We start from the raw sequence: 24,398 nt of genomic DNA, 5'->3' as shown, positions 1-24,398 counted from the left end.
TGGTTGGAGGGTGGTTCTCCATGGCCCGACATCTAGTGCTCCAGAGCAGAAGTCAGAATGGAGATACCAGACAGGCCCAAGGAAAGCGCCTCTAATATACTAGCTGACATTTGCATCCTCAAAGCTCTGTGTAAGTAGGGGACATGGCCGTATTTTGTTTTAGAAACATGTCATTTTGGAAGGTGGTAGAGGAAACAAGGAGGAAGCACCCCAGTCAAGGAAAGAATAGTTAAAAACCTGTGTGAACTGCAGTTGTACCTGTGGGGTCTGGGGAAGAGCCACCCTTGGTGGAGTATTATGCGAGAGGGATCAGCTGGGCTGGGGCATAGAGTCCTGAGGAAGAGGAGTCAGGTGTACATCCCAGGATCCTGGAGGGTGCACAAGACCCCTCATGTCTCTCTGTGAGATGAGTACTGCCTCTTAGGAAGCCCTGCCTCATGCAGGGCTGGGCCACGCTATTCTTTGAGGCCAAGAGAATATTTCCTCATTACCCTTGGAAAACTAACATGAGCTTAATGGAGGGAGAGATCCAAGCAGTCCCTGCTTTCATGGTGGTTTCAGAATACATAGGTGGCTCTCAGCAGGTTCAGAGTCCTCAACCCTATATATGCAGGAAAGGCAAAACAGAAACCAAAGGAATAGGACGAAAAGAAATAACACTGAAGTGTTTAGCGAATCAGACAGAAGACAGGCACTCTTAACTGAGTTGATTTTTAGAGTCAAGATTTTTTTTTTAATTGCAATGTCGATAAATACTCTTTACAGAAAAGTTTGAAAGCACAGAAAATTATAAGAAAAATATTCATATCCTATCCTTTTACTCAAACTTAACCACTTAGTTGAGTTTATCATTTAGAGGTTTTCTCTCTATCTTCCTTCAGTAGTTTTCAAACTTCTAATACAGTTGTGGCTAGATTGTCTTCACAACTTGCAGAGTCACCTCTTAAGAATATAGGCATTTCCCATGATGTAACAGACTCTCCCAGTTCACCTTAAATTTTGCTGTGTTGAACAGGTCACCCCAATCTTGGCCTGGCAGGTTCAGTTTAATCCATCACCCCTAAACTCCAGTGTATCTACAAATTATGAATGCAGTGCCACTTGGTTTACTTGCCTTTTGCATTATAACAGAAGTTAAGAAACCTAGCTTCCAAACTCTCATTAATCTTTTTTTCCTGGAAAAAGATTTGGGCAACCTTAAGTGACGTGACTTAGAAACTGCAGCAGTATAATTAGCTTCCAGTGGAAGCAAGGATGAAGTGTGGGCTGAGGTTAGTTAATAAAACTGGGATAGTGTCCTTGTATGATATGAACTGTGTGGCCTTGGAGATGATGGCTCTAGGGAATAATCAATGCCATTCTTGGTTGCATTCAAATTGATTTCATAAGAAACAACTGAGCTGTTGATAGATGGTTGTTGTTGTTCAGTCGTTAGGTCGTGTCTCTTTGCGACCCCATGAACTGCAGCATGCCAGGCCTTCCTGTCCTTCACTATCTCCTGGAGTTTGCTCAAATTCATGTCCACTGAGTGATGCTGTCTAACCAACTCATCCTCTGCGGTCCTCTTTTTCTTTTGCCTTCAATCTTTCCCAGCATCAGGGTCTTTTCAAATGAGTTGGCTCTTTGCATCAGGTGGCCCCAGAGTATTGGAGCTTCAGCATCAGTTCTTCCAATGAATAGACACATAGTTGGATACAGCTTTGTCTTATTATTTAAACTCCACTGGAAAAAAAAAAATTTCCATCATATTCTCAGTGGTTGACCCACGAGAGGGAAGGAGGTATTTGTCATTATTCACAGCTAGAAAGAGGGGCTCTGCTGACCTTTAAGGAAACCTTAGGAACCAGTCTTGTGTTCTAAGCTCAGAGACCCAGGAGCACAAGTGTTCAACATCTTCTAGGAATTGGGCTCCATCATTGTCAATGTCCAAGTTCTTCAGGGTGGGGTCTACAAACCAGAAGCATTGGCTTCCCCTGGGAGCTTGTTAGCAGGCCCTACCCAGATCTACTTAATCAGAATTTGTATTTAAAGAATCCCCAGGTGATACGCATATTCAATTTGAGAAGCACTGCTCTCTGTCACATCCAGATCCTCCAGCTTTTTTTCTTCAGAGAAATTAGACCCTGGGTAAGGCTGTCAGCAAAAGTGATGTTTAAAGGGGACCAACTTTGGGGCTTAGCTTTTTTAAAAATTGAAGTATAGTTGGTGTACAATATTGTGCTAATTTCACAGGAAAGTGATTCAGTTGTATATATGATACATACCAATTTTTTAAGTTCTTTTATAAATTATAAAATGTTGAATATACTTCTCTGTGCTATACAGGAGGTCCTTGTTGTTTATTTAATATATAGTAGTTGCTGCTGCTGCTAAGTCACTTCAGTCGTGTCCGACTCTGTGCGACCCAATAGACAGCAGCCCACCAGGCTCCCCCGTCCCTGGGATTCTCCAGGCAAGAACACTGGAGTGGGTTGCCATTTCCTTCTCCAATGCATGAAAGGAAAAGTGAAAGTGAATTCGCTCAGTCGTGTCCGACTCTTAGCGACCCCAGACTGCAGCCTACCAGGCTCCTCCGTCCATGGGATTTTCCAGGTGAGAGTACTGGAGTGAGTTGCCATTGCCTTCTCCAGTGTGTATCTATTAATCCCATACTGCTAATTTATCACTCCCCAATTCCCTCCCCCGTACCACCCCATTCCCCCTTGGTAACTGTGGGTGTGGTTTCTATGTCTGTGGGTCTATTTCTGTTTTGTTTATAAATTTATTTGTATAATTTTTTTGAGAGTCCACATATAAGTGATGTCATATGATATTTGTCTTTCTCTGTCTAGCCTATTTCACTTAGTATTATGATCTCTAGGTCTATCCATGTTGCTGCAGATGGCATTATTTCATTCTTTTTGATGGCTAATATTCCATTGTGTATATATACCACATATTCTTTATCCCTTCATCTGTCAATGGACGTTTAGGTTGCTCCTATGTCTTGGCTATTGTAAATAGTGCGGCAGTGAACATTAGAGTACATGTATCTTTTCAAATTATGGTTTTCTCTGGATATATGCCCAGGAGTAGAATTGCAGGATCATATGATAGCTCTATTTTTAGTTTTTTAAGGAACCTCCATACTGTTCTCCATAGTGATTGCACCAACTTACATTACCACCAACAGTATAAGAGGGTTCCCTTTTTTCCACACTCTCTGCAGCATTTATTATTTTTAGACTTTTTAATGATGGCCTTTCTGATTGCTGTGAGGTGATACTTTATTGTGGTTTTGATTTGTGTTTCTCTGATAATTAGTGATGTTGAGCAACTTTTCATGTGTCTTTTGACCATCTGTACATCTTCTCTGGATAAACGTCTATTTAAATCTTCTGCCCATTTTTTGATTGGGTTGTTTGTTTTTTTGATATTGAGCTTTAAGAACTGTTTGTATATTTTGAAAGTTAATCCTTTATTGATTGCATCCTTTGCAGATATTTTCTCCCATTCCATATGTTGTCTTTTTCCATTTTGTTTATGGTTTCCTTTGCTGTACACAAGTTTTTATGCTTAATTTAGTGCCATTTGCTTATTTTTGGTTTTATTTCCATCACTGTAAGAGATGGATCCAGAAAAATATTGCTGCAGTTTATGTCAAAGAGTGTTCTGCCTATGTTATCCTCTGGGAATTTTATGGTATCCAATCTTATATTTAGGTTTTTTAATCTATTTTGAGTTCATTTTTGTGTATGGTATTAGAGAATGTTCTGATCTCATTCTTTTACATGCAGTTGCCCAGTTTTACTAGCACCACTTACTGAAGAGACTGTCTTTTCTCCATTGTATATTTTTGCCTCCTTAGTTGTGGATTAATTGACCACAGATGCATGGGTTTATTCTGGGCTTTTCTGTTTCATTGATTTATATACCTGTTTTTGTGCCAGTACAGGGTATTTTGATAACTGTAGCTTTGTAGTATATTCTGAAGTCAGGAAGCCTTATTTCTCCAGCCCCGTTTCTCTTTTTCAAGATCACTTTGGGTATTCAGGGTCTGTTGTGTTTCCATATAAATCTTAATATTTTATGTTCTACTTCTGTGAAAAATACTATTGATAATTTTATAGGGATTGCATTGAATCTGTGGATTGCCTTGGGTAGTATAGTTATTTTGACAAAATTAATTCTTCCAGTACAAGAACATAGTATATCTTTCCATATTATGTCATTTTTAATTTTTTCATTAATGTCTTATAGTTTTCAGAGTACGGGTTTTTGCCTCTTTAGGTAGGTTTATTCCTAGGTATTTTATTCTTTTTGATGCACTGATAAATGGGATTATTTCCTTAATTTCGCTTTCTTATCTTTTGTTTTTAGTGTATAGAAATGCAACAGATTTGTGTGTGTTAATTTTATATCCTGCCTCTTTACAGAATTCATCAATGAGACCTAGTGGTTTTCTGGTGACATCTTTAGGATTTTCTATGTTTAGTATCATATAATCTGCCAACAGTGACAGTTTTACTTCTTCCTTTTCAATTTGGATTCCTTTTATTTTTTTCTTCTCTAATTGCTATGGCTAAACTTCCAAACGATGTTGAATAAAAATGGCGTGAGTGGACATCCTTTTCTTGTTCCTGATCTTGAGGAAATGCTTTTAGCTTTTTACCAGAGTATGATGTTAGCAGTGAGTTTGTCATATATGACCTTTATTATGTTCAGGTATGTTCCATCTGTCTGCTGGAGAGTTTTTATCATTAATTGATGTTGAATTTTATCAAAAGTTTTTTCTGCTTATATTGAGATGAACATATGGCTGAGTCAAGTGCTGAGTCGACTAATCTAGAGTCGACTACGGGCTCAGGAAGTCTTTAAGCAGCCTGTCTGCTGATGCGTGGGGCTGTGTTCCCTCCCTGATGCATCCCAGCACTGGAGCCACAGGCTGTTGAGTGGTGCCAGGTCTTGGTGTCAAAATGTGGCCTCCAGGAGAGCTCATCCTGATGAATACTCCCTGATATCTCCACCCCCAGGTCCTTGTCCTCAGAGTGAATCAGCCATCTGCTGTGCTTCCCTCCAGAGATCCTCCAAGATCAGCAGGTATGTCTGGCCCACGCTCCCATGAAGTCACTGCTTTTTTCCTGGATCCTGATGCACATGACCTGAGTGTGCCCTCTGAGTACGGAGTCTCCGTTTTCCCAGTTCTGTGGAGTGCTTGCAATCAAGCCCTGCTGGCCTTCGAAGGCAAATGCTCTGGGGGCTCTTCCTTCTGGTGCCAGACCCCACAGGCTGTGGAGCCTGACTTGGGGCTCTGAATTCTGACTCCTGTAGGAGAACTTCTGCAATATATTATTCTCCGGTTTGTGGTCACCTCCCTGGGGGGTGGGGGAAGAGGTCTGGGATGTGATTATATTGTGAGCACACACCTGCTACCATCTCACTGTGGGTTCTTTATGTCTTTGGATGTTGACTATCTTTTGTTGTTGTTGTTTGAGTCCAGTCTTTTTAATCAGCGGTTGTTCAGCAGTTAGTTGAGATTTTAGTGTGCTCATGACAGGAGGTGAGCTCGAGGTCATTCCACTCCACCCTCTTGTCCAGGAAGCTGTGGCTTTACATTTGATTATTAAACAGATGAAAAACTTCATCGAGACTATATGTTCAGCAATCCCAGTCTTTGGGAATATCTTCCTTTTTTTCCTTTCCGAAAGGTAGTTATTCTTCTCCCAAGTGCTGCTGGGGAGTGTTCTCTACTATGACTTTTCTGGAATTTTGCAGGAATATAAAATGAGGGCTTAGCTTGAGTGTGATTCATAGGCCAGCCATGTCTCCTTAGGAAAGTTTTCATCATGTTTTAAGTATATATCTTTTTAAAAATTTTAATTATTGTTAAGCATTTACAGCTGGCTCTGTTTCTTTTCTTTGGCTTTTCATCCTTTCAAGATGATAACATGAACCAGACCCTGACTCAGAGAGAAGGGCCAAGCTGTGATCGGAGGTAGACAGTTCCCTGGTTCAGGGCATGGTTAAAGAAACAAATGTCTGGGGAGGCTGAGGATCTGTGCTCTTAGTTCCTCAGTAGTTAAAGGTAAACTAAACTCATCACCTCCCAACTTTAGGGAGCCCAGTCCTTTACCACAATTCATTGGCGCCTTATTGCTTCATCATAGGAGAAAAGCTGTGATAAAGGAGGTGACTGAGGACTTAATCTAAGCCCCAGAACTGTCACTGAGTCAACCTGGTCTAGTCACAATGTCTAGAATATAAACTGTGATGAAACAACCCAGTGTGAAATATTTGTTTTGCCTAGGGAGTAGGATAAAGGTGTACACTGGTCTTACAAGATACTATTTTTAGTCACTAAGATCTGATCACTTCTGCTATGAATGGGTGGTAGATGTATGATGGCTTTTGCTTTGATGAATTATGGTTTTCTGTTTCTCAGAATGTTGTGGCTTAGCTGTGTCTGAACACTAATACCAATTTATAAGATACATGAGTCATCATGGAAGAGCTCCTTTCAGCATCCTTATCCAAAGGGTAGAGCCAAGCCTGCAGCCAGACATTAGTCAGTGATTGTCAGAGACCTGCATGCAAAATGTGAATGCCCTGAGTGCACTAATGTTCTCTTTTTCCTGACGAGTAGACACTCACTTCACTGAGACTCTGCTGTGTGCCAGATAGTGTGCTGAGGACAGTGAACATGACATGATCTCTGACTTCAAGAGGCTCACAGTCTGTACAGTGGAGACGCAGAAGCAAACAACAAATTACGATCGAGCATCTTATAAGGCATGTCTACTGGTAAGTGCTGGGCCCAGGGCCTAAGAAGAGAGAAGGTAACGTTGGAGTTAGAGCTGCCATAAGATGAGTCAAGTGGAAGAACAATGGAAATCTAGAGTAAATAGTGAAGTACCTGGATCCTAAAAAAGGAAAAAAAAGAAGAAAAATTATCTCTTAGTGGCCTAAAGGGGCCTCAGAGTCCCCTGGACACCTGAAGTGTTTTGCAGGGGACTGGCCCTAACTACCAGGTCAGGAGCAAGGGCTTCCAGATGCAAGAGAGGAGTGAGTAGGAGTCCTGGTTTCTGGTCTTGGTTTGAATGCTATCTGCCTATTTTCTCAGAAACTCAATTTCCCTATCTGAAAATAGGTTTAGAACAGATGACCTCTGCAAGCTTCTTTCAGGGTGGGACATCTATGGCTGCTTGATATTTGAAAGAGGTGCTGAACTGCATCACCTCAAATTTTCACTGCAAGTCATCTCCCTTTGTATGTTGTTATATCACTTTATGATATAATTTATTTTGTTTGTTACCCATTGTGCATAAGGCAAGCCAAAGAGAAAAAGAAAAAGAGAGTGGTTTTTTTTGACACTCTTTTTAACTCTTGTTGACTAAAAAAATAGTCACAACCTGGAAGTTGAGAGTTAGAGGTATTCTTTGGGAATTATGAGGATTTCAGGCCTGGGAGACAGCATCTCAAGTGACCCAGAGAGATTGCTCCAAGGAGGTGGGGAAAGGAGTCGGGATATATGGAAGTTTGTAACAAGGAGGGGTGGAGGCAGGCAGTCTGTCAATTAAGGAAAACCAGATATCTGAGGAGTTTAGTGCTCTTCTTTGTATGGGAAGATGCAAGCATCTGGGCTCACGGAATACATTCCTTTCATATGCATCTCAGCTGCCTGGGGCCAAATCCTGCTTGAACAATCATGCTCACATTCCTAATTCCTGCTGCTGCTGCTGCTAAGTAGCTTCAGTCGGTCCGACTCTGTGCGACCGCTTAGACGGCAGCCCACCAGGCTCCGCGGTCCCTGGGATTCTCCAGGCAAGAATACTGGAGTGGGCTGCCATTTCCTTCTCCAGTGCATGAAAGTGAAAAGTGAAATTGAAGTCGCTCAGTTGTGTCTGACTCTTCGCGACCCCATGGACTGTAGCCTACCAGGCTCCTCCGTCCATGGGATTTTCCAGGCAAGAGTACTGGAGTGGGGTGCCATTCCTAGCATACCCTTAATTCCTCCTTTACCTGTAGGGTGGCGGATGGCTGCCTCTGGAGCTTTCTTCGTTCTCCCCACCTGCTTATTGGGGAAGTGGCTGATGGCTGTCAGTATATAATGGTATTGTATTGGGTTCAGAAATGTACATTTGAAAGGCTGGAATCCCTGATGGCTGTGATGTTCTTGTTTCCAGATATAGCAGGAAATATCTCATTTCACACTCTTGAAGGCTTATCCTGCCAAGACTACCCAACACTGTCCTGGGATGGGATGAATGAGGGCCCCTCACACTTCACAAACTTTATACTTCCATCATCCTCATCTAAAACAAGGACGCATGTTAGTTAACTGGAATCTGACGAGGATGACATCCAAGTCCCACTTCCATTTGATCTGAGTCATACTAACTAAGCAATGACATAAGACACAAAGCATAGGGAGTGAGAATCGAGTGTGTAAATTAGGCACTGTGGCAGTGTGATCTCGAAGGCTTCCAGCGGAAGAAGCTGCCAGCCTCATCAGCTTAATAAAGTCGGCCAGACCAGGTGGGGGTGGGCGGTGTGTGCATTCTTTCTCCAAGTATCTGTTTTGTTTCTTGAGTTAGAAAGCAACCCACAGCCTGCGTCTGTCTTAAAAATAAAGAGAATACCAACAATGAAAGATGTGCCAAAAAGACAGTAGCATAAAAATCTCTGAAGTGTTTGTATAAATGGAGGCGGGGAAGCTGATGTCAGTGAGGGTGACTGGGAGGAATCCTCATTCTGCAAATGTTCAGAGTTTCACAGTCAGCACTGCGCTCACTCGCTGCTGGGCACTCAGTTGCTGTCCTGTTGAAGCGGGAGGAGCCAGAGATACACAAATAAGAGCCAAACTCTTGGCTTCCCTGGGGGCTCAGTGGTAAAGAATCCACCTGCCAATGCAGGACACACAGGTTTGATCCCTGTTCTGGGAACATCCTACACGCCGCGGAACAACTAAGCCCATGTGCCACGACTTTTGACCCAGTGGTCTAGAGCTCAGGAGACTCAGGTACTGGTCCACGTGCCCTATAGAGCCTGTGCTCCACCACGGGAGAAACCACTGCAGTGAGAAGCCCGCACACCACAACCAGAGAGCCGCCCCCGCTCTCCGCAACTGGAGAAAAGCCTTCACAGCAACGAAGACCCAGCACAGCCAAAAACAAACTAATTAAAGAACCAAAGCCTGTGCTATGAACTCTGTATTCTTACCACTTGGAGTGTTACCATAGAGCAGCCGCATCCGTATTATCTGGGATTTTGTTAGAAATGCACAGTCCAGGCTTCAGAATCAGCATCTGCATTTTATAGGAACTCCAAAATTTTAGAAGCACTGATCTATGTGGTGAGGGGCTGTGGGTAGCATGAGGCTGGGAGGAGAAAGACTGGCTTAGAGGGTCAGGGAAGGCTTCCTGGAGGAAGTCACATTTGTGCCGGATCTTCTAAGATGAGTAGAACTTACTCGTTTGAAAAGAGAAGGAAGGAAATTCCTAGTAGAAGAAGGGGTAGAATGAAAAAGTAGCTGACTGAGAGGGGAAGCTGAGCTGGAAACATAGGCTGGAATCTGATTTTGACAGTATCTATCTGCTATATTAAGGATTGTAGGTTTCTTTGTTTCCTAAGGATGGACATCAAGGAAGGAGGGCGAACATTCTCCAGGCACCGTGCTGGTGTTTAATCAGTGTCAGGGTGTTCAGTGTCATTAAAGCAACTGACTTGTTCACTGTGGGAATGTTTTGGGGCAGACTAGTACCCTCCAGGTGTACTCATAGAGGGTGGCAGGTTCCATGAATTTGACAGGAAGCAGAAAAGAAAATTTCTATCTAAAGGCCCCCCCTTTTTTCCCCTGAAGGCAATAAATGCAAGGAAATGATCAATTCCTGTAAATGGTATTAAACCAAAACATATTACAGAGGGACTGGAAATTTTTCTTAGAGGCAAAGTAGCAACTGTTTAATCTTTTAAACAACCCCCTGAAAAGCCAAAGCAGATAGAGAATACCTGCCACACTTTGATTGAAACTCAGTGCTAGCTCAGGATCAACAATCTGGTGTTCTGATTAACAACTGTTGATCAGACCAACCGGATGTTGAATCTTTGCCCAAGATCCTGGCTCTGGGTGTTCTTACCATCCTTGTGCTGGCCTAAGCCTTCCCCCTTTGTCTTCTAACTGGCTGGATCCTTTCAATAATGAGCCAGAGAAACCCACAGGGATTTTAAAAGTGGCAGAAAGCATTTGTTCTACTCAGCTATTATATTGATAATTGATTCTTAAGGGTGCAAAATAAGACAGTGTCTTTGATCTACCGCGGATAATTCAGGCACCTCCCACTTTTTGTCCTGGCATCTGAGGTTGCCTTATTAGAGCAAAAGTCCCAGAGCCACTGAGACTATTCACTGCAGGGTTAAGTGTGAGAAGTTAAAAAAAAACAGCATTAGCAGAGAGGACTAAATCATGCTGCAATGTATAAAAGTGGAAAAAAAAAGTAATAATAGAGGCTTCTAGTACCAGTACCCACTAGATGCTGGTGCCGTGATGAATGCTTTACAATTGCTCCCTTCTAATTCATTCAAGAGTCGTACCAGATAGCTGTCCTTGGCCTCAGTTTCGGAGGAGGAACCTGGGACTCAGTGGTTGTTAGTTGGTTGATAGGACCCCAACAACCAGGTGTTCAGAGCTTGGATGCAAGTCTGCATGCAGACAGGTCTATCTACAGCCTAGGTATGGGCTATCTTGGCATATATTCCCCCAGGTACTTGAAAAATTTGTGCATTCTGTCATCATCGAGTGTTTTGTAAGTGTTCAGTCCTAACCATTAGACCATGAGGGAATTCCCTTTGCTGATTTTCTATTAAGTTGTTTAATAAATTGTTGAGAGAGGGATATGAAGTGATTAATTAAAATTTTATATTTGTCTATTTCCCTTCATTTCTGTCAGTTTTTGCTTTACATATTTTGCATCCCTCCCTATTGCTCTGGATCTCGTTAAATCTTTTGTTTTAAAAAAAAAAAAAAAAACTTAAAAAAAACTGGAGTGGGTAATAGGAACATGGAGCAAGTGAGATTAGCTATGAGTTGATAAATGTTGAAGATGAGCAATAATACATAGGTAGAGGTTTATTACTCTGCTTTATTTTTGTATGTCTGAAATTCTTATTAAAAAGAAAACCATTTCCTGACTACCCAGTCTGTTATATTACAGTCTCTTGTCTGTGCTGTCCACTACAATATAAACTTGATAACAACGACCTCGTCTATCCTGGTCACAATTACAGCTCCAAAGCTTAAAACTCACTGGTATATGGTTGGCACTCTAATTACCATGTTTTCTCAAATATAAGATGCCACAGACATAAAATGCTTCTGTGTGCTAGTCCTTCAGTTGTGTCCAACTCTTTGTGACCCCATGGACTGTACCCCACCAGGCTCCTTTGTCCATGATATTCTCCAGACAAGAATACTGGAGTGGAAAAAAAAAAAAGAATACTGGAGTGGGTTGCCATTCCCTTTTCTAGGAGATATTCCTAACCCAGGGATCAAACCCAGGTCTCCTGCACTGTAGGAAGATTCTTTACCATCTGAGCTACCAGAGAAGCCTGTCAAAATAATGTTACAAAAATACTTTTATGTATCATTAAAAAACGCTGCAAAGTAAATTATGATATACTATTTTAAAAGTACTTGGATTTCAGATGCTACAATGTGAAAAATGTTTATTTAAGAATTAATAAAATACAGTATCTGTGGAGTAAATGAATACTCTAAAATACTGTGAGGTCAAGATTCTGATGAAGAGACTTCATACATGTTCAAGAGCAGATTAGGATATAGTTTTGAGAGTATTATAAATTCTACAATGAGTATATTTCTTCCTAAATATTGAAATTTTAAGCCCAACCTTATATGTAATTGTGACAAATCTTAATAGAAAAAGCAGCATTCTGACATGGTCTCCCATCTTTTTACCACCAAGGACCCTTTTATTATTTTATCCCCAAGGTTCCCATACTTTGAAATATTTTGATACCATGTAACATTCCTTTTTTTACTTGATATCAAGTAAAAGTTAATTTTCATTTTTCATCTATTAAATATGCATATTCAAACTGAGGCAATATATTAATAATTCCAACTAAAATAAAAGAAAGCTAACCTTCTACTGACCTTGTATGGACTCATCATAGGGAAAAGTAACATTTCTATTAGGAAATCTACTTTTTAGCCTTCAGTGTCTCTTTCTCAGAATCCAAGAACCAGAGACGGCAGGCACTTGAGATGACAACGAGCTGAGTGACAGCGCCCATATTAAGTCAAGAAAGGCCAGTTAGATCGCCCATCTTAATGTTCTAAGTTAGCCATTTGCTTATACACCTCTCCAACAGAGAAAGCTGTGTAAGAGTGCTAAACAGTGGTGATCTGACATTACCCATGGGCCTATTCACGTTTCTAAAACTGTTAACATAAAAATTCAGTTGGTTTTTCTAGATTCGAGCTGAAACAAAGTAGTGGAAAGAAGATGCAATTTGTAGGGTTTTGTATCACTCACCCTCTCTCTGTGCCTTAGTTTAGATCTGAGTGCAGAGGACAAGTCATTCATCTTTGCATCCCTGAACAGAGTTCAGTGGTTGGTTGCCCACAGTAAGCACTAAGTGTCCATGAATATGTGAATGAATGAATTCAAGACATCTTCCCTGATTTGAGCTCTTTTGAGGGAAGATGGAAACTAGGAAAAGGGAATGAAAGGGAACATGACCTCAGGAACCTGGCAAGGAAGATAAACTAGTGCAATCAGCATTCTCTTTACCTTTGGAAGATTCCTGAGGCCAGTGGCCATTTCTACATGCCTAACACTGAATGTGGACTAACAAATCTACATGTGAAAATTTTAAACAAATGCCTCAGACACATAGTATATTTTAAAAATGAGAGCATGTATGTTAAAGAGCTGTTAACAAGGGGGCCAGAATTTCTTTATTCTCTTCCTAGAAAAATGTAAACGTTAGCACAGATCTCTCCTTATCCTCGGGCTTCCCTGATAGCTCAGTTGGTAAAGAATCCACCTGCAATGCAGGAGACCCGGGTACAATTCCTGGGTCGAGAAGATCCCCTGGAGAAGGGATTGGCTACCCACTCCAGTGTTCTTGGGCTTCCCTTGTGTGGCTCAGCTGGTTAAGAATCTGCCTGCAATACGGGAGACCTGGGTTCGATCCCTGGGTTTGGAGATCCCTGGAAAAGAGAAAGGCTACCCACTCCAATATTCTGGCCTGGAGGATTCCATGGACTGTATAGTCCATGGGGTCACAGAGTCGGACACAACTGAGCAACTTTCACTTTCACTCCTTATCCTCCAGTTCAAAATCATCATGACCTGTTAGCCCTACCTTTAATATAGTCAGGAAAAGTAAAACCAGTTGTCAGATAAATAGTTTTGGTGTCTTGTTTGGGAAACCTTCCACTCTAAAGGCTCAGGACATCTGTGTGAATCTGGGAAGGAGGGACTAAGGGAACCCCAGTGAGCACAGAGAACAGTAGTGGGTCAGTGGATTTGGGCAGTTTGTTCTAATTGAGTATCACATTAGGACACACTTCCTGGGAATGGCTGGTCTTTCCCTTCCCTCTACACAAAGGATTGGGTAAGATCCACAGGGTTGAGAGAAGGACATACAAGCCTTCTAAATCTCTGCTTGTCTTTGAAGCAGACTGCCCAGGACTCACTTCTTCCTTTCATCAAAAAACACATGAACCATGAACACACAGATTGGAGAAGACAGAAGAAAACAGGTGAGAATCTATGAAACTGCTTCTCTTCCTGTTGAAGTGTTTAAGACTATAATCCAGGGAATTCTTGTACCATCATATTCTTGGAGTGGGGCAACTTAATGTTTGGTTTCCAAAGCACTGTATATTACTTTGGAATATATTTGACATAGCAAAGCTGGAGCTTGGTTAGATCTTTACAATCTCTCTTTTAAATATTAATTCTTCCTGACTTTAATGTCACTTCAACCATCAAGAAAAGAGTTAATTCTCTGAGACTATTTAATATATTCCACTGATAACTAGTCATTCATGATGAAGAATATGCTACATTGCGAACCTGGTAGAGATCAAGAGTGTCAAAGCGTTTGCTGTATCATATGACAAATTAAGTCTTCTTTCATAATGAACTCCTGGAGTTGAAATGGTAATTCCCTAATCTGGGCATCTGTTAGCCCATGGGGAAAATGGGCTAAAATACACAGAGCAATGAGCACAGTCCCTAATATACAACAGGTGCCCCATAAATGTTTCCTGGTCAACTATAATAGTTGGCATTTATTAAGAACTAACCATGTGCCAGACCCTGTGTTCATTTTTTATATAGTATTTCTAAATAGGTACTAATAGCCCATTTTGTCAATGAATTAAGTAAGGCTCAGCAATTCACTTTATTTAAAGAAGGTTAAAATGTTAGCTAGGGATACAGCTAGCATCTGAACCCAGCTTGTCTGATTTTAAATCTCATGCCTTTTCCATTACTCCACGTTGTTTCCTTAAACCATTATTATATTGGGAAAAAAAAAAAAAAAAAGACCATTATTATACATTTGAGTGAGCTAGACAGAAAGTGAAAAGTAAGTGGGTTATATTAAAAACCTAAGAATTCTACACTAAAAACATCCTTTCATGCTTCAGTAGATTAAAGATGAGAAGGGCAAACAACAATGAAATAAAACAATAATCCCTAATGAAAGAGAACAAAAAGGAGCTGCTAAATGTCCTAAAATAGATATGTTAATTAGATGGCTGATTTTTTCCTTTTTATAGAGGGCCTTTGAGAACAACGCCTTCTCTGGTGGCTCAGATGGTAAAGAATCTGCCTGCAGTGGGGGGACCTGGGTTCAATCCCTGGGTTGGGAAGATCCCCAGGAGAAGGGAATGGCAACCCACTCCAGTATTCTTGCCTGGAGAATCCCATGGACATAGGAGCCTGGTGGGCTACAGTCCATGGGGTCGCCAAGAGTCAGACACAACTGAGCGACTAACGCTTTAGGAACAAAGTAATCAGTTCTTCTCCACCTCAAAAAAATGGACATTAGTTCTCTCTGTACATTCCATTTGATCACACAGTCACAATTCAAGAATGTTCTGAGACAAAGAAGTAGGCAGGTTTTATTCTTGAAAACCCCTCAACAGGAAAAAGGCAGTCAGATGGCCTGGTCACCAACCTGTTCAGCATTAAGAGCTGAGTCTTAGATTGTGTGTGTTGTAATATTAGGCTGGGGGTGGCGGGGGGGGTGGTCTTATCTGGATTTATCCAGATATATCCAGAGATATCTGGTGATATCTCTACCACATGAACCTCCTAAACTGTTCATGTAAAATTTTAAAGAACTGTTCACTTAGTCTTGGGGCTGGATAAGAGGGAAAGAATATGGAGATAGATAAAAAGAAATGAAATATACCATGAATGCTTAACCAAAGCATAGAATGGGAAGGATTTTAGTACCATTAGAAAAAAAGCCAGACATCTTGGACTCAGAGACGATGAAAAATCTTAAAGAACTTCGTTAATGACAAGTGACTGTCTTCAGGCACTTCAGTGCCAAATTCCATTAGCTGCTGCTGCTGCTAAGAGACTTCAGTCGTGTCTGAGTCTGTGCGACCCCATAGACGGCAGCCCACCAGGCTCCCCCATCCCTGGGATTCTCCAGGCAAGAATACTGGAGTTGGTTGCCATTTCCTTCTCCAATGCATGAAAGTGAAAAGTGAAAGTGAAGTCACTCAGTCGTGTCCAACTCTTAGCGACCCCATGGACCACAGCCTACCAGGCTCCTCCGTCCATGGGATTTTTCAGGCAAGAGTACTGGAGTGGGGTGCCACTGCCCTCTCCAATCCATTAGCATTTGTATATAAATAAAAAGAGCTGCAGATGCTGGCCAAGGCCCCTTTTTACCCTGCCAATATTAATACCAGGTGTTGAACCATCTACTTCAACTCCTTATTAATAGGATTTGACCACCAATAGCTTTTCCTGACAGCTGACTGTAAGCTAGAACTTGAACAGTATGGTTTAGAATTACTTTAGAAATAATAAGTGCTTTTGCGATTAAACCCTGCTCTCAATTAGCACAGAACTGGCATTGGCTTTTTAACTTCTGAGAGACATTATTATTTATGCTTAATGGACACAATTTTAAATAAAAGATTTTAAACAGAGCCCCTAATAAAGCCTAAATCTAATCATTTCCACAATTCCAGTTTTATTTAGATTTTATGTGCTTGCATGTAGACACACTTAAAGAACACACATGTGTATATATATATTAGATGATATAAGAGTTTGACAAATGACTTGTTAATGAAAATTTATTAACTACATAACCTATGAGTACCAGAGAAACTTCAATATGTACAAATCACCATGAAGTTCCCAGTTCCTAAACTTTGGTTATATGAATATGTTTCAAGCACCAAGGAACAAACAATAATCCTAATTCAAAAAAAGAAAAAGAAAAAAAATCCCAAGAAACGAGGTCCTTCAAGTCTCTTGAATCTGTTTGTTTTTTAAACACCATTTGGGAAACTCTTTTATTCTTATATTTCCTTTCATTTGTATGCAATTTCCAAAAACAGTTTCAATAAAAATTGATCATGGGAAAAGGGACAGACAAATTACCATTACAAATAAAGGTGATATCTCAAAATAACTTTTTGGAAAGTATTCTTAAATATAAAACTCTTAACCGAGGAGATCTGTATTATGTAACAAACCCAACTCTTATTTCAAAAATCAAAAAGACTCCAACACCACAATCATAACAAGAGTAGGGGGTGAGAGGCTCACAAGGAGATCTATAGCAGACTCAGTTACAGCTGCTAGGATTTCACCACCTTCCTTGGCATCTGCTAGCTGCAGAGGTGATTTGTTTAATATTTAGGCATCAAAAAAGACACCTGACAGGCTGAGCACAAACTCTGATGAAATTTCACAAGAAGTCTGATGGGCAAAAGAAAGAAAAATCAAAGGATCAAGGCTGAAATAGAAGGAAAAAAAAGAAACAAAATATGTCTGAGTCTATGTAAGTCGGGATGGAGGAGGTGTAGATATACCAACCGACAATTTCCTTGTGTGGAAGGGACTGCATCCTTGCCTACAAATAGGATTATATACACATGTATATTATGTCAGTTCATATGTTACAGAAGTGGAAGGAGCTTCTAGTCACTTGGCTCCTCAGGCCCCAGTCCTTTGTCCTGGCTGGTTGGTGGTCTGTGTACAAGACTCAACTGCATGGTATATGAATGGATAAAGCTTGATGTCTGGTCCAGGGGTGGAGCAGTTTCTGCATTCTTCATTGTAATATCGTAGCAGCAGCTTATATACTTCTCCTGAAGAGCAGAAAGCCAGACCAGTTTGCACATTAAGATATGTAGATAGATAAATCTACTACAGAACATCCCAGTTCTATCCCAAATAACATATGCTCAAATTTGGCTTTTGAAAATAAAGCATGAGTTCCATAAGCCTGGAAGGCTTTCCTGATATAAAGTTAAAATTTTTTAAAATACCTTAAAGAAACTACTTATTAGCTCATAACTACAGCAGGCTATACATGGTACATCATCCATGCATCCTTTTGGGAGTTCATGGCAACTCTAATTTTACATTTAGCTCCCATGATAGGAAGGCCTTTCAGGTCCAGCTGAAACACAATAGATGGAACATGTGCTGGCCTGTCTGATAGACATGAGTCAGAGTAAGGCCTCTTAGGTTTTAACTTACCTTTCAATACCATCCCCCTCGTTCAGTTTTCCATATACACAAAAGTAAAAATGGACACTAACTCCAACTTCTTGGCTTTAATTTGATAAGTTGCCATACTCATTGAATATTGAGGATGAAATTTTGCCAGAAAAAAAAGGTCTGCAAGTGTCCCTCTGAGACCTTGTCACCCACCCCCACCCCCACTGAAGTCACATGTCCATTCTTTCTTATCCACTAAGATCTATCCAGAGTTAGCAAGTGCTCCTCTTGGAGAGTGTGCAATCCATCTAGACACCAACCATCCCCTACTTACCAACAGTCAGTTTCCTTTCAGTAAGGAATGTATGCATGCTGTAAATGTCTCTCATCAATTCTGCGTCCCCAAAGGTGAAATAAACCACGTCTCGCTCAGCTACAGCAGCTGCCAGTATCTGTATTAAGGCTGTGGCAGAGGAAAACACAGCTATGTTATGACACTTCCCATCAGGATACCTTTAGTTCTTTCAGCCAGCTAAATTACAGCTGGTATGCCATAGCTATATCCTGGATTAAAGATTTATAAACCTAATATACACGTTATTAGAAATGGCAAATAGAGGATGAAGATAAATCATCTGGTTGTGTGACTTTCCAGACATGCTACTGAGAATCTCATTAAGTCACAGAATTCCCACATAAGCACCTTTGTGGGAAAACAAATAGAGAAAGGTGCATCTGAAGTAGCACACTTAAGGCAGTAAAGTGGTTTTTTCCCCACTTACATTAATCTGGAACTAAAATTTTTGTGTTTGTTTGCTTGATTTATCTTACTACACAGTCAGCTGGTTTTTTGGATCAAAGGTCTGTGATTTTCCCCGACCAATGTACTTGGGAGGTTCTGCTGCTCTCGTTAGCTCTACAGCAAGCAGGCATTCTCAAAATGGGTTCCAGAAGACACCCCTGTCCCTCCCGCACTCCCACCTCCACCCAATCACTAGAGCATGGAGTGAATGTTACTGATAACACTGGACATTAACTCTGGTGTGCCGGCATAGGAAAATCATGGAGGACCCCTGTCCTCAGGAATCAGAGGTACAAATCACTGAGCCTGGAGTATATTTCCAAAAATTAAATTCCTTTATAATCTTAATCTCAATAGACAAAATTTATTTTAAATATCAAAAATGAACATAGGTACAATAAATGCCCAGTTGCTAATAACATATCTTTTCCTTCATAAAAGGGGAGGTGGGAATCAAATTAAAACACTATGGAGGATAAATATAATTTTGATTTTAGAAAGCATGTTAATATTCTACATCTTCAAAACATAAAATATAAGAATGGGAATGGGGAGGAGCTTATAACTGAAAGCAAATGAAAACAGATGAGCCTAATTTTATTTCAAAAGAAAAACACTACAGGGAAAGGAAAAAGGAAAGAACGAAAGTAAGAACTAATCCAAGTAACTTATGAACACAATATCTGACTAATATGCCCTCACTCTTGGACAAGGAGGAAAGAACTGCAAACAAATCCCAGACTTTCTTTATCAGATGTGCTTACCACAGCAGTACAGGTGAAACAATTCTGAGACGATTAATAAACTATATTTCAGGATTGAATACATGAGTTGATTTGTTGATGCTGCTGGGAGTTATAGCTCTCAGAATGGAAGAGGGGACATACAAACATAGAATGGGAAAGACAAAAAAGTAACTCTGTGGTTATCAATTGAAATGAAAGGCACTGGTATGTACTCATGATTTTTAACTATGTACATCTGTCTGTGTGTATGTGTATTTCCTAGTTTTGTCTGCTGAAAGAGCCAAAAAGAAGACATCCCAGTAGCAGTTAGTACACCTAGTGCCCAGATAGTGGTCTAATACCATTCCCCCTAAAAGGAGCTGGATTCTTCAAGGAATACTTGATTCCATGGTTGGGACAGGATAGACACAAGATAAACCTAGAACGTTTTATTATACCAGGAAGTGAAGAAGTACTCCAAAACAGATGGGGAAAAATTGATGCGTGCTTATCATAAGGATATAGAAGCCAGTTTGAAGCAGCATCTAATAGCCAAATCTGGGCGAGGGAAGAACCAAAATATTATGTATAGTATTAAGTTACAAATCATTGAAAAAACATAAATTCCTGAGTCCACAATGATAATACATAATAAATAAATGCAGAAGAAGGGTTCTTGCTCACATGAGAAAGCTAAAGACTAACTGGTAAGTCTAGAGGGAGTGTTAGAATGAGATAACCCCTTTTCTGCATTCATCATGGTAAAGACTGGATCAAGCAAAGATCAATAAAGGATGCTAGACCTAAGGGGAATTTTGACTCAAAGCGTCTTCCCACAGACTACTTATTAACTACAAGAGAGGAAAAAATATCTCTACAGTGGAAAAACATGACTAGGTGACCAAAATTAACATCACCAGTGGGGTCAGATGACTACCAAGTGCCTCTAGATACTATCACCTGTGCACTTCTCAGATCAAGAATGCATAACCTCACCCTAATTATCAGGAAACAGAAGATAAAGGCAACAAATGTTGTATTCTTCAAACGTGTATTATTTTTATCATAGGGGACTGGAATGCAAAAGTAGGAAGTCAAGAGATACCTGGAGTAACAGGCAAGTTTGGCCTTGGAGTACAAAATGAAGCACAGCAAAGGCTAACAGTTCTGCCAAGAGAACGCACTGCTCATCTCAAACACCCTCTTCCAAGAACACAAGAGATGACTCTACACGTGGACATCACCAGATGGTCAATGCTGAAATCAGACTGATTATATTCTTTGTAGCCAAAGATGGAGAAGCTCTATACAGTCAGCAAAAACAAGACCAGGAGCTGACTGTGGCTCAGATGAGGAACTCCTTATTGCCAAATTCAGACTTAAATTAAAGAAAGTAGGGAAAACCACTAGACCATTCAGGTATGACCTAAATCAAATCCCTTAGGCTTATACAGTGGAAGTGACACATAGATTCAAAGTATTAGATCTGACAGATAGAGTGCCTGAAGAACTATGGATGGAGACTCGTAACAATGTACAGGAGGTGGTGATCAAAACCATCCCCAAGAAGAAGAAATGCAAAAAGGCAAAATGGTTGTCTGAGAAGGCTGACAAATAGCTGAGAAGAGAAGCAAAAGGCAAAGGAGAAAAGGAAAGATATATGCATCTGAATGCAGAGCTCCAAAGCATAGCAAGGAGAGATAAGAAAACCCTCCTAAGTGATCAATGAAAAGAAACAGAGGAAAACAATAGGATGGGAAAACTAGAGACCTTTCCAAGAAGATTAAAGATACCAAGCGAACATTTTAAGCAAAGATGGGCACAATGAAGGACAGAAACGGTATGGACCTAACAGAAGCAGAGGTTATTAAGAAGAGGTGGCAAGAATACACAGAAAAACTATACAAAAAAGATCTTCATGACCCAGATGACCAGGATGGTGTGATCACTCACCTAGAGCCAGACATCCTGGAGTTTGAAGTCAAGTGGGCCTCAGGAAGCATCACTACAATCAAAGCTAGTGGAGGTGATGGAATTCCAGCTGAGCTGGAATTTCAAATCCTAAAAGATGATGTTATTAAAGTGCTCACTCAATATGCCAGCAAATTTGGAGAACTCAGCAGTGGCCACAGGACTGGAAAAGGTCAGTTTTCATTCCAATCCCAAAGAAAGGCAATCCCAAAGAATGCTCAAACTACTGCACAATTGGCTCATCTCACACGCTAGCAAGGTAATACTCAAAATTCTCCAAGCCAGGCTTCAACAGTATGGGAACCGAGAACCCAGATGTTCAAGCTGGATTTAGAAAAGGCAGAGGAACCAGAGATCAAGTTGCCAACATCCGTTGGATCATAGAAAAAGCAAGAGTATTCCAGAAAAACATTTGCTTCTTCTTCATTGACTATGCTAAAGCCTTTGTGTGGATCACGACAAATTGTGGAAAATTCTTAAAGAGATGGGAATATCAGACCACCTTACCTGCCTCCTGAGAAATCTGTATGCAGGTCAAGAAGCAACAATTAGAACCAGACATGGAACAATAGACTGGTTCCAAATCGGGAAAGGGGTATGTCAAGGTTGTATATTGTCACCCTGCTTATTTAACTTATATGCAGAATACATCATGAGAAATGTTTGACTGGATGAAACAAGAGCTGGAATCAAGATTGCCGGAAGAAATATCAATAACCTCAGATATGCAGATGACAGCACCTTTATGGCAGAAAGCAAAGAACTAAAGAGCCTCTTGATGAAAATGAAAGAGGAGAGTGAAAAAGCTGGCTTAAAACATTCAAAAAACAAAGACCATGGCATCTGCTCCCATCACTTCATGGCAAATAGATGGGAAAACAATGGAAACAGTGAAAGACTATTTTCTTGGGCTCCAAAATCACTGCAGCCATGAAATTAAGACACTTGCTCCTTGGAAGAAAAGCTATGATGAAGCTAGACAGCATATTAAAAAGCAGAGGCATTACTTTACTGACAAATGTCCGTCTAGTCATAGCTTTCGTTTTTCCAATAGTCATGTATGGATTTGAGAGTTGAACCATAAAGAAAGCTGAAGGCCAAAGAATTGATGCTTTTGAACTGTGGTGCTGGAGAAGACTCTTGAGAGTCCCTTGGACAGCAAAGAGATCAAACCAAAATAAAAACTTAAAAATTGAACTAGTATATTTGATATGGCTGAGTATCCCCAGATTTGAGAAAGAATCTGAGATGTTATAATATATACAAGATTCTGAATACAAGTATTTCCTAATTTCCAAACTAATATTTATTGAGTATCCACACCATATGAGGCACCACGACTAGGCCTCATTAATCTTGGAGTAATTGATCCCAAAATACAGATACATTTTAATTAAAACTGCTCAACCAACTTATGCAAACATTAAAGCTTCAGTACACTCAATTTTAAAAGGTTCCTAATTAACCTAAACTACATATAAAAATGGAAACCAATGTGTTGTAATCTTCTACCAAGAGGTATTTCTTATCTTTTGGTTTGAATGAAATTTATCTATATTTCCTATTAAGAGGAGAGAAAGACCCAAAGAAAAGTCATTCTAGTCTTGTTTTCCCCTTACATACAGAAATACTAGATCACTGGTCATTTGTCATTTATGAAAATAAAATATTAATAAGAACATTTAAAATGTATCTCCCTATAGAGTTTATTTATTTATTTTTTCCTCCCTATAGAGTTTATTTTTAAAATGCTTCACAGGCCATTCTGTCCCTATGGATAGGCTCACAGAGTGAAGTTTGACAGATCTACCAAAAAGAGGCTGAATCCTAATAAGAGAACCAATTTACATTACATTCTTGATTTCCCATCTGTTTCTGTTTGGGTCACATGATAACAAAAGCATGTGGCAGACAAGCTGGGACTGGAGACTGAAGACCTGAGGCTCAGGCCTCCCCTTTCTGCTAGCTATCTAAGCTCTAGGACTTTGGCCAAGTCACTTAACTCTCTTGCCTGCATTTTCCCCATCTATGCAAACAGGAAGTCAAATCAGATCATCCCTAAAGACTCTTTCAGAGTATGGAATTCCACAACCTCTATTACAGTTTTTCTCCTTGCATTGGATATTAGACTATAAATACACAGACGAAATTTTCAGAAATATAACAATCTTGACCTTAAATCCATCAGTAATCACTAACAAAAGATCATTTTAAACAAAACTGTCTTCAGACCTCACTATACCCGCAAGGTCTTTGCGCATCTAGACAATTATGTCTCACAATTTAAGTGAACTCTCCTGCATCACAAGTTAGATGAAAATAAATCACAGATCTAATAGGATGTGTGGACTGATTCCAAGAATGATACAAAAGCATCAAATTCCAAATTCAAGCATAACTAGGTGCCAAAATAATCACTTAAATTAACCTGCAGGGAGTTTGGTTTTAATTTTCTTTTTGGCATCAATCTTAAGCAATAAAATTTTCAAATAAGTATGAATAATCAAAAAAGGCTTCCCTGGTAGTTCAGACGGTAAAGAATCCACCTGCAATGCAGGAGACCCAGGTTTGATCCCTGGGTCAGGAAGATGCCCTGGAGAAGGGGATGGAAACTCACTCCAGTATTCTTGCCTGGAGAATTCCATGGACAGAGGACCCTGGCGGGTTGCATTCCATTGGGTCGCAAAGAGTCAGACACGACTGAGCGACTTAACACACACTACACTACACTAATATCAAAAAACAAGTCATAGTGTCATAACAAATGAACCAAACCAAAAAATGAGTAAAGTCACAGATACCTATACACAGGTATGGTCTTGAGACCATCAACATGTAACATTAGTAACAACTGCTAACACTGAGCTCTATACTGTAGCATGCTGAATGTTCTGGCAGCTTTTCGAGGATAAGCTCAAGATTCACAAAGATTAACTCAATCCTTAGAAAAACTGAATAAATATTAGCATTATCTCCATTCTGAAAATCAGGAAATAAGGGCATCAAAAGATTAAGTAACCTGTCTAAGGTCACAGAGCTAAAAAGTGGCGGAGCTGAAATTTGAACTGGGTGGCCTGACCCAGGACTCTCCCTCATCCACTATGTTGTAAAGCTGCCATGCCACGTCATCCTGCTATGCTCCAAGCCAACTTACCATATGTCTGTTAGAAGAATTTCCTCAAATTG

The 24,398-nt window shown here is 40.3% G+C and overlaps 1 protein-coding gene across 1 annotated transcript in view; it reads right to left on the bottom strand.

The window, feature by feature from the left end:
- Positions 1-16,210: 16,210 nt before the first annotated feature.
- PARG (poly(ADP-ribose) glycohydrolase) overlaps positions 16,211-24,398 on the bottom strand; it is a 116,720-nt gene continuing 108,532 nt past the window's right edge. The window contains exons 17-18 of the mRNA XM_043476335.1: positions 18,049-18,177; positions 16,211-17,359 (exon numbers count right to left, since the gene is read on the bottom strand). Of these exons, the coding sequence (XP_043332270.1) occupies positions 17,205-17,359; positions 18,049-18,177 (284 nt within the window). The 3' untranslated portion in view covers positions 16,211-17,204. The remainder of the gene's footprint in view (positions 17,360-18,048; positions 18,178-24,398) is intronic.

This window comes from Cervus canadensis, chromosome 8 (genome assembly GCF_019320065.1).
Source record: "Cervus canadensis isolate Bull #8, Minnesota chromosome 8, ASM1932006v1, whole genome shotgun sequence".
Classification (NCBI taxonomy): Eukaryota; Metazoa; Chordata; class Mammalia; order Artiodactyla; family Cervidae; genus Cervus; species Cervus canadensis.
This window is presented reverse-complemented; position numbering and strand designations above follow the sequence as displayed.